General features: G+C 38.6%; 1 protein-coding gene across 3 annotated transcripts in view; it reads left to right on the forward strand.

Moving 5' to 3' along the window:
• The window catches only part of HSDL2 (hydroxysteroid dehydrogenase like 2), a 52,790-nt gene that overhangs the window by 9,247 nt on the left and 27,046 nt on the right, over positions 1-16,497 (forward strand). For all 3 annotated transcript variants that reach the window (XM_040631731.1, XM_040631730.1, XM_040631732.1), the window contains exons 4-6: positions 3,904-4,018; positions 9,467-9,570; positions 11,149-11,247. In XM_040631731.1, coding sequence (XP_040487665.1) covers positions 3,904-4,018; positions 9,467-9,570; positions 11,149-11,247 — 318 coding nt within the window. The remainder of the gene's footprint in view (positions 1-3,903; positions 4,019-9,466; positions 9,571-11,148; positions 11,248-16,497) is intronic.

The following is a 16,497-nucleotide window of genomic DNA, read 5'->3' on the forward strand; positions in this document are numbered from 1 at the left end:
TTCTGAAATATTATTGAATATTGTAACTATCATTTAAATTTTAAAAATTTATTTTTAATTTCCTAAGTCTTTAGAGTATAACCAGATATGAGTATTCATGTATGTAGAAATACAGCTTAAAACCATCTGATGACTTTTTTACTGTTAAAACTTATTTTGAATAATATAGCACATCTACCATTCATTATAAAGTTAGACCCTTGACAGTAACAAATATCTAACAAACTAGTTTCCCAGATCACATCCTCTTGCCTCTCCTCAACTAATGTAACCATCATTTGGTGACTTTTGATATTTATTGGATTAAGTGTAGGTAATTTACTGTCATTCAAGATATTTCACATTCCAATCTCAACAGACTTTTTTCAGTTCCATCTTTTTTCTATGCCCCTATGTAAACACTTTATTCTTCCCCAAATAGTTTACTTCCATATCCTTGCCTTGAAATTTTTGCCTCTTAACTTTTTCTCTTCCCCAGCCTGAGGCTTCTCCAGTGCCCACCTCTCCATCTCCAGTCCTGCCTAAAATGCTTCCTTCTTTATCTTTTGAAATCCCACCTTTCTGTGGTTAAATCTCATCTCCTTCGTGAAACCAATTTCCTCACCATGCCAACTAATCAGAAGTGTATTTTTCTTTCTCTGAATTCCTAAAACATTCCTTTGATCCTTGTCTTGTACTACTTTATTTTTTTTTTATTTATTTTATTTGAGAGTGAGAGAGTGGGGGTGGGGGGAGCAGAGGGAGAGGGAGAGAATCTCAAGCAGACTCCCTACCGAGCATGGAGCCTGACACCAAGTTCGATCTCACAACCCCAAGATCATGACTTGAGCCTAAATCAAGAGTGGGACACTTAACCAACTGAACCCCTCGGGAGCCTCTATTGTACTACTTTAGATCTTAGTATTTTTTTCCCCTCAATTTGTTCATAAACTCCTAGAAGGCAGGTGTTGGGGGTTGTGCTAAAGCTTTGATGGTGTTATAGAAGGCACCTGGCCGTGTCCGAATCCTGCCCAAACTGTTACCACTCTTCCCTGCTCCCCCCATAATATTCCAGAGACTGTGTGTGTATATGTGAAAGATATTGACCAATGGGAAGAAAGGTAGTATTTTATTGTTAGCGTGGCTTGGTTAGCGTAGGCTAGCATAACCCTCAATGCAGAGCACTGTGTTATAAACAACCAGAGCACAGAGTTTAATTTTCAGTTAATAGGATATGTTTTCCATACCTTTGAGGGAGAAAAAAACATCTCCCAGTATATTTTGCTACTTTTTTTTTTTTAAGATTTACTTATTTATTTGAGAGAGAGAGAAAGAGAGAAAGCATGTGCTTACGTGGACACAATGAGGAGGGGCAGAGAAAGAGGGTAAGAGAAACTGAAGCGGATTCCATGCTAAGCGCACTGCCCGACGCAGGCTTGATCTCACAACCCTGAGATCAGACTGAGCCAAAACCGAGAGTCGGATGCTCAAAGGACTTCACCAGGCCCTGCCCCTATTTTGCTACTTATTATTGAGAAAAGCATCTAAAACACTTTTATCTTTTTAATGAATTTACAGATTGGCAGTGGAGTTACCTCTATTTTGAAGTCTTTCCTAAGATTTCCTTTCCTCCTCAGTAACCACTTTGTTGTATTTTAAATTTTTTGCTTTCCTTTTACCCATCAATTTCTGCTTTCCTGACATAACAACGCACAATGAAGAGGGAACTCTGTTCAACTCCTCAGCTGCCACTCTCATAATTACTAAGGATGCCACATTTATAGGAGATGATTCATAAGTTGCTCTTTTTTTTTTTCTTTCCCTCTGTACTCTATCCACAAAGATGCCAAGCCTTTAATTTTTGTTTGTTTGGTTTTAGTTCTATACTGTGGTTGCTACTATTGTGGCCTTCTGGTTTGGAATTCTATAGGCCTTTGAATTCTGCCTTTTGGGAAGACTTTACCTTTTCCTGATACTTCTCTCTGCTGGAGAATTGTCTTTAACAAAGTCCTGAGCAGTTGATAATACTTTGAAACCTGTGCTCTCAGGGTTCTCTGCCACAGGGTGCTCCCTGTCACCTTGCCTTCCCTCACCTTCAAAGTTTTCCAGACATTGAGTAAATTATGCTGTTCCATAAACCACAGAATCCTTCTTTCCTACTACATTTTTTTTCTGCAGCAGTTATACACACACACACACACACACACACACACACACACACACATGCCTGTTTGTGCATTATTTTTCACTATTGCTCCCTGATCCATTTTAATTTGGGCCATCTGAGTTTCGAAATTTTAACCTATCTCTTAATTGGAGCTATCTTTTTCTTTACCACTGGCAAGTCAAACATAGTTTACCATGTCAGTATATCCTCATTTCTCATCTGCTTTCTTTGCTTTTGGGCCCAGATGCTTGCTCTGCTAACATACTTGTCACTTGTTATCACATAGTGAGAGAGATGAAGTCAATAAAGTCTGAATTTGCTTAAGGAATCTATCGATTGGATCAACCCTTACAAGCTTCATCTCTCTGAAGAGGGTAATTCTGCACAGGGTGGTGTGTATACCCATCAGCCCAGCATCTCACTCAGACCTACACTCAATTCACTTTGCTCCCACCTGGCTTCTTTAGTGAGTATCATCCTTCTTGCCTCATAGGCCGTAGCGGAGTGCCTTACGTAGCGTAGCCACTCGCTGATTGTCTGCCAGTGATGTGGCTGAGCAGCTCATAGCTTTGTGGATTGACAAGTATGTCCTCGATTTAAAAGTTCTCTTCATAGGTCTTTGCTACTTGTGAAGGCAACCGTCATTATGTTCATCCTAGAAAGCTGGTAGTCACAGGATCTAGAACTTGTCTCAGATATATGGATGACTTACTTGAGTTGAGTTTTATTATAATAAAGCTATAAAATGTAATGTAGTTGAATCCAAAGTTATTCTAAGGACACATTTTAGGAACATTATCAACGCAGAGTTTATACAAAAGAAAACAGAAATTGAGGAATGAGGATGTGATCAAGATTTTATAATACTGTATGAAGAAAGGGTGCTTATGACTAAAATGTTTTAGTGAGTATAATAGCCTTATTTAAACCATTATCCACATATTGTGAGAGAGGATCATAGTAAAGAGGATAACAAAAAATGTTTATTGCAACAGTCTAAGCCAGCAGAAGTTGTGATATTTCTATTTAACTGAATATTAAATGCCCTTTAAAAAGAATTATGAATCATTGTAAAAACAGAGAATTGTTTAAGATACTTTTGTAGTTTACTATTTTCATTTAACATTATTTGACTAAACTTGTAACTAAAACTTGTAACTAAACTTGTAAACAAAATATGTTACATATAGAGGGACTGGACAGAATATGCATAAATAATCATTATTCTAGATTAATTTTTGTATGAATTACTAAAACAAACTTGATATGCTTTGATGATTTGCCTAAAATTGAAAAGTCACTCTAGGTCTTTTTTCTTTTCCCAGTTCCCAAGACCAGGAAGGACCTCTTTTATTAAAGTAAGGGTTTTAGAAAGGAGGGAGACCAGTGAGTTTGGAAGGAGGGAGGGCCTTGGACGGATGCTAGAGAGGAGGGAAAATTTTAAGGAAGTTAACCTAAGGTTCTTGGAGAAAAGGAGGGAAGTCTAGGAGGTAAGAGAACAAATAGGAATGGAAGCTACAAACCACTGAGGACTAAGCCTCCTTGTAGTTTCACATGGAGCTCTGGCGATTGGCTTTCTCGTGCCAGTGAAAATCATTTGGGTGTTTTGACACAGCTATCAAATCTTACATTGGTGTATTGTCAGTCATATTATCTAAAAGAAGTATTTGTGAACCAACTCACAGTTCAACTCTATGGAATAAATGTTGTTTTAAAGTTTAAATTATATTAATGGGAAGTTGATTATTTGAAAACAGGAATTGATATTTTGGTGAATAATGCCAGTGCTATCAGCTTGACCAACACATTGGAAACACCTACGAAGAGAGTGGATTTGATGATGAATGTCAACACCAGAGGCACCTTTCTGACGTGAGTTACAGTGGTCGGGGAGAACCTTGCAATGTGTTCTCAGAGAACTAGTTGTGAACAGATTTGAACCAGATTAGCAATACAGTTTAAAACCTAGTCAGTTGTTATAAAGGCCTAAATTGCTCCAAGTGAGTAAATGGTATTTTAAATAGTTTTATTCAGAGCTCCTTTTCTCTGTGGATCTAATAAAGTCTAAAACATAGCTCAAGCGTTTTCACACATTTGCATGAATAAATATATACATGCATGACAACACTTCTGATTATTCAAATTAGCAATAGTCTTTCCTTTCTCTGAAAAACACTGGTTATAGATATGTAAATAATAAGCTCATTATGAATCACATTTTTTCCCATTTTTATTACATTTTTAATTTTAATTCCAGTATAGTTAACATAAGTGTTATATTAGTTTCAGGTGTCTATGAATCACATTTTAATGTAACAAAAGGTTAATGCTATCTTGGGGAATATGAGGGGAAATACAGAATGCAGAGTGAAACCAAATGATCTGTTCTGGATCGGTCAGACAGTCCACTCTTGTTTGTCCATTTTTTATCCATTTATTTATTGTCAGGTTCTGTCACTTTTTCGTGGAGGTAAGGAAAGATCAGCATAGAACTTGTTTGTCTGCCTCACATGTATGTTATCTGCCTTACGGTTATACATAAAATGGGTTAGGACTGATTAGGACCTTGGGCTTTGGAGTTAGACTCCTTTGAGTATTGTGCAAGTAACTCCTTGCAGATTCTCTTTCCTCATTTGTAAAATGGGGATGATGAAGTATGTCGTAGGATTGGTTGTGAGGGTTAAATGTAAAATTTGTTGTTAATCTGGAACTTTTCTCTTAGAGATGTATTTTGTTGGGTCTGCAAAACTGGGCCCTGACAGTGTAAAACAATTTGTTTTTATTAGCTCCTTTATAAGCTCAGAATTTTATTAGTTGCCCATATGGAAAAGATCAGACTTACACAAAAATCCAGATTTCTGGCTTCTCTTGAAACTTTGGAAAATCTGGCCACAGCATACCCGCATGGCAACAGTTAGCTGCTGTAGCTGAGTGGCAGAGTATCAACTGCCTCATTAGAGACATTAGCTTTAGCCTTTTGTCACATTTCAGTGTGATGCATAGACAACTGACACTGAGGACGGGTTGCCATTTTTATCCTGTTGTGTGCTTGCCCTGCTATTTTTCTTAAAGAGGGAAGTAAAATATTTCTCATACGCATGTATCTGCCTAAAGTGGGAAAACGAGACATATGCCAAGAGGGCCATATGTTCAAGTAAAATGAGTGGGAGCTTCTTTGTAGATGTGGGGCATATTTCTAGAAATTCAGTATGTAAAGTATATCTCTATTGAATGGAAACCACAGTGAACCAAACCACAGTCAGAACTATGGCAAACATACAGATGAAAAACTTACATAGACGAAGGACTAACACTTCAGTAGGATTTGTGTTTATTTTCAAATAAAAGAAGCAGTGCTGCTCTGTGATGCACGCATGTGTTACATGAAGGAATTATCCGGGCCTCAAAATCTTTTACAGATGGTAACTTCGTGAAGGAATTTTGATTAAATATAAACACTCATTTCAACAAGCATTTGAAAATATAACCCTAAGCAGGAATACTGTTGCTCACCATGTTGAATTAAAGCTTAGAAGGACACGATTTGGGAAAAGTTAAATCATTTGTGGCAGTTTCGAATGTAGGTAATGAAGCCACGGATATAAATATTCTCCTCACCAAGTTTTATTTACTTGAGGTGTCAGGAGAGTTTTGATGTGATTAAAAAAACTTTCCGACTGGTACCCATGACATGAGTGCGGCAATGACTTGTTAAGTGTTGAGAAACATCTTAGGAAGTTTAATACAGATTTGTCAAAATTGTAGTAACGATAACTATAGACAGTACTGTTGCGATGGTCAGGGTTAACTTTAAGCTGTAATGGTCCGTGTTAGCTTTAAACTTATTAAACTAATGTAGAAATATTTCACAGAGATGCAGAAAATAATTTTGTTCATCGTACTGTTCTTTAGGAATTGCTGTTGCTAAAAAGTTAAAAATGGACTGTGTTATGAATTTTAAGAACTAAATGCACTTCCATGATTTGAACCACGGTTAAGTGCTTTACTAACGTGGACCACAAAGATGATAGTCTGCTCTGTGACAAGATTATGTGGCTGTGGTGTATTGCTGAAGAGATTTTTTCTAAGATTTTATTTATTTATTTATTTATTTGAAAGAGTGAGCAAGTGTGTGTGAGAGAGAGAGAGAGAGAGAGAGAGAGAGCATGAGCAGGGGAAGAGGGAGAAGCAGACTCCCCACTGAGCAGGGAGCCCGATGTGGGGCTCAATCCCAGAACCCTGGGATCATGACCTGAACCGAAGGCAATCACTTAACCGACTAAGCCACCCAGGCACCCCGAGATTTTGGTTTTAATTTGAAAGAAATCAACTGTTTTTTGCCACCCATGAGAGAATTCCCAACTCAATTCCCACACAAAGATTGGATCAAAGACTTAGCTTTATCAGTCAACATCATGACTAACGTAAACACAAATGTCTGATTCTCATTGCTCATTTCTTGTGAAATTATGTCTTTGGAAAATCCGTTTGGCAAGAACAACCTGGCCCCTTTCCTATATACTGTGATCATTTTCCAAAAATGAAACTGATGGCTTAAATAATGTTTCTGCAATTATAGATTTGAAGGTTCAGTTCAAAACAAAACAAAAAAACCCTGATTTCAAACTATGAGAAAATGAACTAACCTTGTTGAGGTACCTTTCTCAATGAGTACTACTTGTGTAGTTGGAGAATTACAGATGGAACATATGAGCCATAGGGCTCTAATGTACTAAAAACTAAATATGACTACATTGGAATAGCAGATCTACAAATATCTCAGGAAGAGATACCCTAAAGTAAAACCCGGTTTTTAAAGCAAAGGTTCTATTCATTGTTGAAAGTTCTTACATTTAGGGACAGCTATTATTTTATCTTATTTATTTTTTTAAAGTAGGCTCCATGCCCAATGTGGGGCTTGAACTCATGACCCTGAGATCAAGAGTCACATGCTATACTGACTGAGCCAGCTAGGTGCCCCTGGAACAGCTATTTTTTAAATACTACTAAATATTTTCCCAATTAAAGGCATATTGCAGTGCCAAATGAAAGACCTGATGTTGACCTTTGGACCAAAGAAAAGGTGTCAGGTTTTTGGCCCTCTGTGAAAGTTGTAAGTTATAAAAAAGAAAATTGATAATGAAACATTTCCGTTTTAATTTTGATTTTATTTCTTATTTAGTGACACTCATTTATTCATGGGAGGAAAGTATAGGTTGTTTTCTCAGGCAAGCCTGAGAAGCGTCGTCAGGGAGAGAGTAGGGGCAAGGCCCAAAGAACTGACCTGTTTGGAGGTTTCAGCAAGGATCTAGAGCTGTTTCCTGATCCCTGGCACCCAGGGCCCTGTGGCCTGTGACTTATGTCACAGGTTTAGAGAAGCAGGGGTGGAAGGCAGAGATGAGGTAGAAGGCAAACCCTTAATTTGTATTTTTAAGCTTTAATTAAATATATAATCTCCAATGTTATATGCGTTTGTATCATGTTAAATGCTTATAGAAATTCAGCAATAACCTTTAATTGTATTTCTGAACAGTTAATTTTTTTTCCTATACCCAGCTCACTTTATTCATCTACTCAGATGCCTCTGGGGCATTTGAGCTTGTAACCCTAATTAAGTAAAATAATTCATATAAGAGTAATAAGTGCAGTGCCTGGCACACAGTAAGTTTTCAGTAAGCTTAACTGTTTTATTAAGCTGAAAGTATTAGTATTTAAGTGTGGTGCTAATAGTCTTTAATATATCAGATTGAGCATATTGCTGTTAAAAAGGCAGCTGATTTAGGATTAGTAATGCTGAGGGCCAGGCAGGCAAAGCGCAGGTGGAAAGTTTTTGTCTAGTAGATCAAAGGAGAAGCTCATGTTTATAATGTAAATGAAATGAGCTCTTTCCTTGAATGTAAAATGTAGTCATGGGCTTATTGCCTGGAATAGATTTGGTTTTTCATGTTGAGATTTTGAGGTGCAGCTTCGTTGTTTTAATGAATCAGCTGTAATATTGTTTGCCCCTCCCTAGCCTCCCCCATGAAAGTGAAGCATTTTTGGAAAGGAAAAACAATATGTATAAAACCCTTCAGTGATATTGATTGTATTTGGTTTCTAGACCTGAAAAGACGTTGCAGATGGTAATAAGAATGTTGTACATTAGTTAATAAAAAAACTGACAAGAATCAACTAGTTCAAAGTCCTATAAATTATTGAATGAGAAATAAAACTTAAAGCTATACGATGTTAAGCTACAGTACGTTATAGCTTAATAACACAGTGTAGCTTAATCATTAATAAATTAAAAATATTGAACCTGAGTTTAAAAAAAAATAAATTGCCTACCTTCTTGAACAGTTTTAAAAAAAAACATAAAAACTAAATATTCCTCGTGAAGGCATACTGCATTGCATATTGGTGCAAATTGAATTTGGGGATGTATTGGGAGTTGTGTTATTAAACTACAGTTCCAGCATTAGTAGGATTACCACACCTACTAAGATGAAATAAATCAGCATACATCATACTAATAATAGCAGTTGTTTATTTCATGTTTAATATATACACTGTTCTAAGTATTTCATATTTATCATCTCATTTTAATCCCTTGGTTAGTCCTAGATGGTAGCAGGTATTACCAACACTTACAAATGAGAAAACTGAGAATTAGAATATATTTTGCCTAAGATCACACGATGAAGGGGAAGGAGGAGGATTTGAACCCCGGTCTGCCTGGCTTGAGCACCGTGTCCTTAACATAGTGCTACCTGTGCTGGCTGGCCAGGACATTAACTTGCTGAAAATATTGTGCGCGCGTGCATGCGTGTGTGTGTTTGTTGGGGGGATTGGAAGGATGTAGTTGAGGATAGGCTAATGTGCCAAGGATTTGGTTATTTTCATCAAGCAGATCATTTTGTCAGGCTATTAAGCAAACTTTCAAAAAATGAAAATTATTGCTTTTCCTACCTTCCTTTTAGAAAAGTAAACTCAAACAAAAGCACCCTATAGGTTCCTGACCAACTTTAGTTGCTTTGTAGAAGTACTTTAAAATATAATTGTAGGGACTCCTGGGTGGCTCAGTCATTTAAGCGGCCAACTCTTGATTTTGACTCAGGTCATGATCTCAGGGTGGTGAGATTGAACGCCTGCATTAGGCTCTGTGCTCAGTGGGGAGTCTGCTTGAGATTCTCTCTCTCCCTCTACCCCTCTGCTCTCATGCATGCTCTCCATCTCAAATAAATAAAATCTTTAAAAATAAAAATAAAATATAATTTTGATAAGTGAAGTGGTGAAGTTGTTAGAAAGCTATTAACTTGATGTGTTTTCTTTTGCTTTCAGGTCTAAAGCATGTATTCCTTATTTGAAAAAGAGTAAAATTGCTCATATACTCAATCTCAGCCCACCGCTGAACCTAAATCCATTGTGGTTCAAACAGCACTGTGGTAGGTAGTAGGTTGAGGGGATGGTTTGTTTGGTTAATTTGTTTTGTATTAAATCAGTGTTTCTGGGTGCCTTGGTGGCTCAGTCGTTATGCGTCTGCCTTTGGCTCGGGGCGTGATCCCAGAGTCCTGGTGATGAGGACACGGAATACAGGTGATGAGGACACGGAATACAGGTGATGAGGACAGGGAATACAGGTGAGGTTCAGTGGGGTGGAGTCTGGAGCCGACGTCCAAGAAAGAATCCTTGAGGCATCTTTGGTGCAAAATTGGTGGTTTATTAAAGCACTGGGACAAGACCCATGGGCAGAAAGAGCTGCTGCCCCAGGGTTGTGAGGGGTGGCTGTTATATACCACGGGGTTGGGGGAGGTAAGGAAAAAGGGAGGTTGAGGAAATACTTTCATATGTTAGAGAAGATTGACAAGATATGGAGCCTTGCCATTGTCAAGTTAAGGTGGTTTTGCCCTCTAGCAAGGCATTAACGTTAAGATGGTTGGGAACTTCCTGGAGGCTGCAGATTATAAGGACATTTAATCGTATCTACATTCCCTTCCGGAAGCTAGGTTATTGATAGAAATGCTTCGTTCTTGTAAACTGCTAAAGACATTTGTGAAACTGAGGGAGACTTAAGTCTTGCAGGATTGTGGTATCTATAGGTTAACTATTTCTTTGTCCTTTAGGGCAGCCAGGAGTGCCTGAGGAATGTCACATACATCCCATGGAGGGGGGGTTGTGGGGTGTCAGTTTCTGCTTTGTCCTCCGTTTGCCTTCTGTTCCCTCGTCACTGGGATTGGGCCCCGCGTCGGGCTCCCTGCTCCGCTGGGAACCTGCTTCTTCCTCTCCCATGCCCCCTGCTCGTGTTCCCTCTCTCTCTCTCTCTCTCTCTCTGTCAAATAAATAAATAGATAAATCTTAAAAAAAAAAAAAACAGTGTTTCTGTGATGTAATCACAGTTTTTACATAGCATTCAACATTCAATTTTCTATGCATAATCAGCACTTTGGAAACTAGATTCTTAAACTTTTATCTGTAATTTAAAACATTGACGTATAATTTACATTCAATAAAATGCACAGATCTTAATGGTTCAGTTGGATGAATGTTGACAAATGTATATACCTGCATAAACAATACCCAAATCAAGATACGGATTTCCATCATTCCAGAAAGCTCCCTCAAGTCTCAATGGGTGTGTTTTATTGTGTATAACTTATTCTTCAATAAAGTTGGTTAGATACTATGAAGTACTTTTTCTTTCACAGAAAACTAATGATTTGAGGTGAGTGTGCATTAAATTACAAATTTTATGTAGAGGTGCCTCTTTTAAAATTGTTACATCACATCCTTCTTTGTACATAATTCACTAAAATTTGGACAGGTAATTAGAATCGAAAGCCACAAGGCAAAACTGAAAGAAGTTCTGCTTAATTGACTAAATTTGCAACTAAATCTGTTTAATTGACTAAATTTGCAACTTTTTGGTCTTGTTTTACTAGCAGTATAGCCAAGAAAGAGAGTGGTTATTTATACTCACAAAAGTTGTTTCTTAATTAAGCACTATTCTTTGTGGTTTCTTTCAGCTTATACCATTGCTAAGTATGGAATGTCTATGTGTGTGCTTGGAATGGCAGAAGAATTTAAGGGTGAAATTGCAGTCAATGCATTATGGCCTAAAACAGGTATGTATTTAAAAAAAAAAAATCCAGTTATTGGATTCTTGTTTATTGTCCTTGACACTTTTGAGATACATCTTGGGTAGGTAGGTTGAGATCGGAAACAAGTTAAACTTTTTTTTTTTTTGAGAGAGAGAGAGATTAAGAGAGAGCACACGCGCGAGAGCCAGTGCATGTGCCTGCACAAGCGAGGGGCAGGGGAGGTTGGGGGGCAGAGGGAGAGGGAGAGAGAGACTTGGGGCTTGATCTCACGACCCTGAGATCATGACCTGAGCCAAAATCAAGAATCAGACACTCAACCGACTGCACCACTCAGGCACCCCTAAACTCTCTTTTTAAAACTTGAGAGTTGGGGAAGGGCAAAATGGAAGTAATTGAATTCTGAAGGGCTTATATGAACTTGGGAAGATTGGGGAAGAAAAAGTATTCTCATAGTCTCATCTTGGGGCAGCCACAATACTAGATGGTATGTTTTTTTAAAAACTATATTTTCTGTTTGGGGCTAGGGTATAGAAGTGCTTCTGAATATTAAAGTTATAGACAACCACTTACCTTTTTTATTTTAAGTTTTCTATTTTAATTCCAGTATAGTTAACATTCATTGCTATATTAATTTGAGATGTGACTAAACAATTCTCTGTTACTCAGTGCTCATCAAGATAAGTGTATACTTAATCCCTTTCACCGATTTCACCCATCCCCCTACCCCCCCTCCCTTTTAGTAACTGTCAGTTTGTTCTCTATACTTAAGAGTCTGTTTCTTGGGCTCCTGGGTGGCTCCGTCGGTTAAGTGTCTGCCTTTGGCTTGGGTCGTGATCTCAGGGTCCTGGGATCAACCTTAGCAGGGAGCCTGCTTCTCCCTCTGCTTGTGCTCTCTCGCCCTCACTCTCTGTCAAATAAGAGTTTGTTTCTTGGTTTGTCTCTTTTTCTTTTGCTCATTTGTTTTGTTTCTTAAATTCCACATGTGAGTGAGATCATATGGTATTTGTCTTTCTTTGACTTATTTTGCTTAGCATTATATTCTCTAGCTCTATCCATGTGTCTCAAATACTTTCTCTGCAGTTGGTTTATTCAAATCAGGATATAAACAAGTTTCACACATTATATTTACATGACATGTTTTTCATTTATAGTGGTTAACACTTCTAATATTTTTTCCTTGCCACTGATTTCTTGAAAAACCAGGTCATTTATAGTTTCCAACATTCTGGATTTTCCTAATTTCTCCCCGTTGTATCTTTTAACATGTTTATTTATTGTGTAAGGACCTTTATATTGTTTATTTCTACTCTTCTTCCTTCTGGAATTATTTTGTTTATTCATTTATTGCTCAACAAATATCTGTTGGACAGTTATGATGTGGAGACGTTGTGCAGGGCACTCTGGATACTTCTTTAGCCTTTTCACCTAATGGATGACAAGGTTGGTAAGAGTTGGCCATGGAAAGACATTTATTCCAGCATTTTGCAAAGCATTATAGCCCTACGAGTATTCTTGAGCTAAATTGCCCCATACAACAATGTGAAACTAACCCAGAGTTTTAGCTTAGGGACATTTGAGGGATTTCTTTTTATCTTTGTTCCCATCTGAAGTCTACTGGTGAAGGGATGTTATCCACTCCAAAGCAGAAGTGAAAGGGCCAGTGACCTATGGTATTGATGCGGGGGAAACGGGAGGCTATGGGTGGGAATGTATGGAGCACGGGGGCGTGTTGCTAATGTAACTTTTCAGAGAACTTAGCTCTTGCAACCAGCTCTGTAGTCACCACCTTTCTTTTCTTCTAAGGGCTCCGAGGATCAATTTTTAAAAATTCTTTTCTTCTGCTCTTTAACCAAGATTCCTTTCTTCCCTGGCCCAATATGGGACCTGAACCATGTTTTATTGCTTCTTCATTTTCCCTATGTTTCTGTAGCAGACACAGTTCTTTCAAGATTTTCTGGAGAGTGATATTCTTTGCAGTGGGGCAAAAGATGAAACTGAAAAAGTGCTTCTATAGTGTTTTTCAAACTGCATGTCATGACTCAATTGAGTCATGAAATCAATTTTGTGGATTGTGAAATTGAGTTAGAAGGTAGCAGCCAGAATTTTGTTGTTTTATTTCTAGTGGAATAAGATAGAGAATATTAGGGGGCATTGCAGTCAGTCGATATTGTTTCTATGTAAATGAATATATATGTATTTGTGAGTGTGTGTATATGTGGGTATTATGTATTCTTAGTCATGTTGGCATAAAGTGTTACTGATTATGGATCACAGTTAAAAACTTTAAAAGCTCACACTTTACCGTGCCTTTCTTCTTCTTTGACTTCTTTCCTTCTCTCATCCGTTCTCAACTTCCTCCTCCTTCCACTTCAGTCATTGCTGTTGTTGGTAGATAGCGAGAGTCAGGAAGTTAGTTTGAAAGGGAGGTCTCCCAGGTAACGAAGTCCTAACATAGTATTTTCCCCTTTTTGTACCTCTATTATGTTACTTGTCGTTTTCTGTTCATTCATCTTCCAAACATTTTTATATGCCAGGCACAGTTCTCTGTCCTATTTATTCATTAGGTATCCACAGACAATTTATGAAGTGTCTACCTGTGTACAAGGCATTAAGGGGTACTAAGATGAATGGATGCATATCTTACCCTTAGAGTTTACTCTTTAGGGTGGTTACCATCATCTGCATTTTGTCCTTCCCTCCTCATGTCCACTCCTCTAACCTTTAGGTCTTTGGAATCCTGGGGTAACAAAGTTAGAAAAAAGCCTAGTCTGACTCTAAGAATTATAAATTTTATTCATAAAATAGATCATTATTGGACACCAATTATGTGCCAACCTCTGCTGTAGTAGTTTAAGATACATCAGAGAACAAAACGGACAAGAAGCTCTGTCTTTTTGGAACTTACAGTTTAATTGGGAAAGACACATATCTGAGCTAAAGGCAGCTGCTTAATGGACTGAGCCACCCAAGAAGCCAGGAGAGAGAGAATCTTAAGCAGACTCCCCGCTGAGCATGGAGCCCCACGCGGAGCTTGATCTCATGACCCTAAGATCATGACCTGAGCTGAAGTCAAGAGTCAATGCTTAACCTACTGGGCCACCCAGTCACCCCTAGAGTGCAATTTTAAATAGAGTAGAAAGGTTTGGCCTTTTTGAGAAGGTGACATTTGAGCATAGACTTGAAGGGGGTGCTGGAGTTCGTCTTGGGGATGTGTTAGCTACAGTGTAACTGAGGGAAGCATTGAAGGCAGAGGAAATAGCCAGAGGAAAGGTCCTAAGAAGTGAGCATGCTTGACATGATGAAAGAGCGGGGAGAAGGCCAGTATGGCTGGAGTGAGGGGAGAATAGTAGAAAATGAGATGGTGCCCATCAGGAAATGGGGAGCAGATGTTGTAGGTCCTTGCCAAGACTTGGAGTTTTATTCTGAGTGAAATGGGGAGCTTTCGCAGGGTTTTGTTTTGTTTTAAAGATTTTATTTATTTAGAGAGAGTGTGTGCACACATACGCAGGAGCAGGCGTAGGGACAGAGGGAGAGGGAAGAGAGAATCTCAAGCAGATTTGATGCCGAGCATGGAGAGCGACATGGGGCTGGATCTCACAACCCTGAGATCATGACCTGAGCCAAAATCAAGAACTGGTTGCTTAACCGACTGATTTACCCAAGCACCCCTTTGGCAGGGTTGAGCAGAGGAGGTACGCGATGGTACTTGAATTTTTTAAAGGATCTGTCTGGATGCTCTTAAAAATTGATTCTTTGGTGGGGGGGGTACAGGGGCTGCCTGGCTGACTCAGTTGATAGAGCATGCGACTCTTAATTTAATCTCAGGTGCCATGTGTTCAAGCCCCACCTTAGGTGTGGAACCTACTTAAGAAAAAGGAAAACAAAAAAAGAATAGTTTTTTTGTTGTTGTTTGTTTTAACAAACCCTTGTTTCGAGGATTGACTTTCAATAGATCTCAGTGAGGGAGTTGCTCTGCTACTACATTCGAAACCCCTACCCAGAAGCAGGTTGTCTGGGAATGGTTTAGCACCAGGTTCGGGTGAGGGGACGGCCCCCTTTTCAGCCGCACCCATTTCCCTAGAAGAGGGCCTCTTGCACTGGACCCTGGTCCCCATGTGCATGGTGGCCACCTGCCTGCGGGGAAAGAGTAAATTCTTGAGAGCCAGAGGGAGAAACAGGAAACAGACCCGGTTGAAGACTATAGCAGTTACCTAGACAATACGTCTTGGTAGCTGTGATCAGAGTGATAGGAGTAAAAGCAGTGGAGAGTGGTCCGATTCTGCTGTATTTTGAAGGTGGAACCAATAGATAGGGAAAGCTGCAGATGGGACAGGTTAGGGAGCAAGGTTAGGAATTCATTTGGGGGCATTGTGTTTATGCATCCAAGTAGAGATGGTCAGTAGACAGTTGGATTTGCAAGTGTGGGTGTCAGGAGAGAGGTCCAGGTTGGAGATAGAAATTTGTGGATTATCAACATGTAATTGGTATATAACAAGAGAAATGACCATTGGCCATTGCAACATTCAGAGATTGGGAAGAAGAAAAACTAATTTGGAGGGGAAAAAAAACTATATAGGACAGTAAGATAGGAAGAAAATTAGAGTATGATATCCTGAAAGCCACTGGAAGAACATGTTTCAAGGAAGAAGGGGAGTGATGCATTGTGTCAAATGTTGCTGATAGATCTTATAAAATGGGAACTGACCCCTTGATATAGTACTCTCTACATCTCCTTCACATTACTTACAACATTTGTAATTAAACTATTGATTTTATAACTTCGTTAATGTTTTTCTTGCTAGGATGAAAGTTTCTTAAAGGTAGAGACAGTATCTGCTTTGTTCATTTTATTGTAGTCCTTGTAGACATTTGGTAAATATTTGATGAATTAATGAATGTGCAGTATGATTACCTTCTGCCTAGCTCCAAAACAGACATTCTGAACAGAGCATTGCATGACAGTGAATGTGGAGGACACTACCAGGATTGACAAAAGAAATCAGTTCACTTCCAACATCTTTGCTTTAGCTTTGAGATGTTCATTTTAGACGTTTTACTAGACATCTTAGAACCATTGTCATTATTTGGGGCCTAGACTTAATGGCACAGTAAACTGAATTTACAGCCCTGTTCCTTGCAGTACATGACATGATGAATTATGTACAGGATACTTTTGAAAGAAAGCAGGAAGACTATGTAGTCTGGTTAGAAGTCAAGAAAGGAGGCTTTCTAATGAAAGTAAACATTTCAAGTAGGACTTCAAGGGGATTTTGG

This window comes from Ursus maritimus, unplaced genomic scaffold (assembly GCF_017311325.1).
Source record: "Ursus maritimus isolate PB19 unplaced genomic scaffold, ASM1731132v1 scaffold_17, whole genome shotgun sequence".
Classification (NCBI taxonomy): domain Eukaryota; kingdom Metazoa; phylum Chordata; class Mammalia; order Carnivora; family Ursidae; genus Ursus; species Ursus maritimus.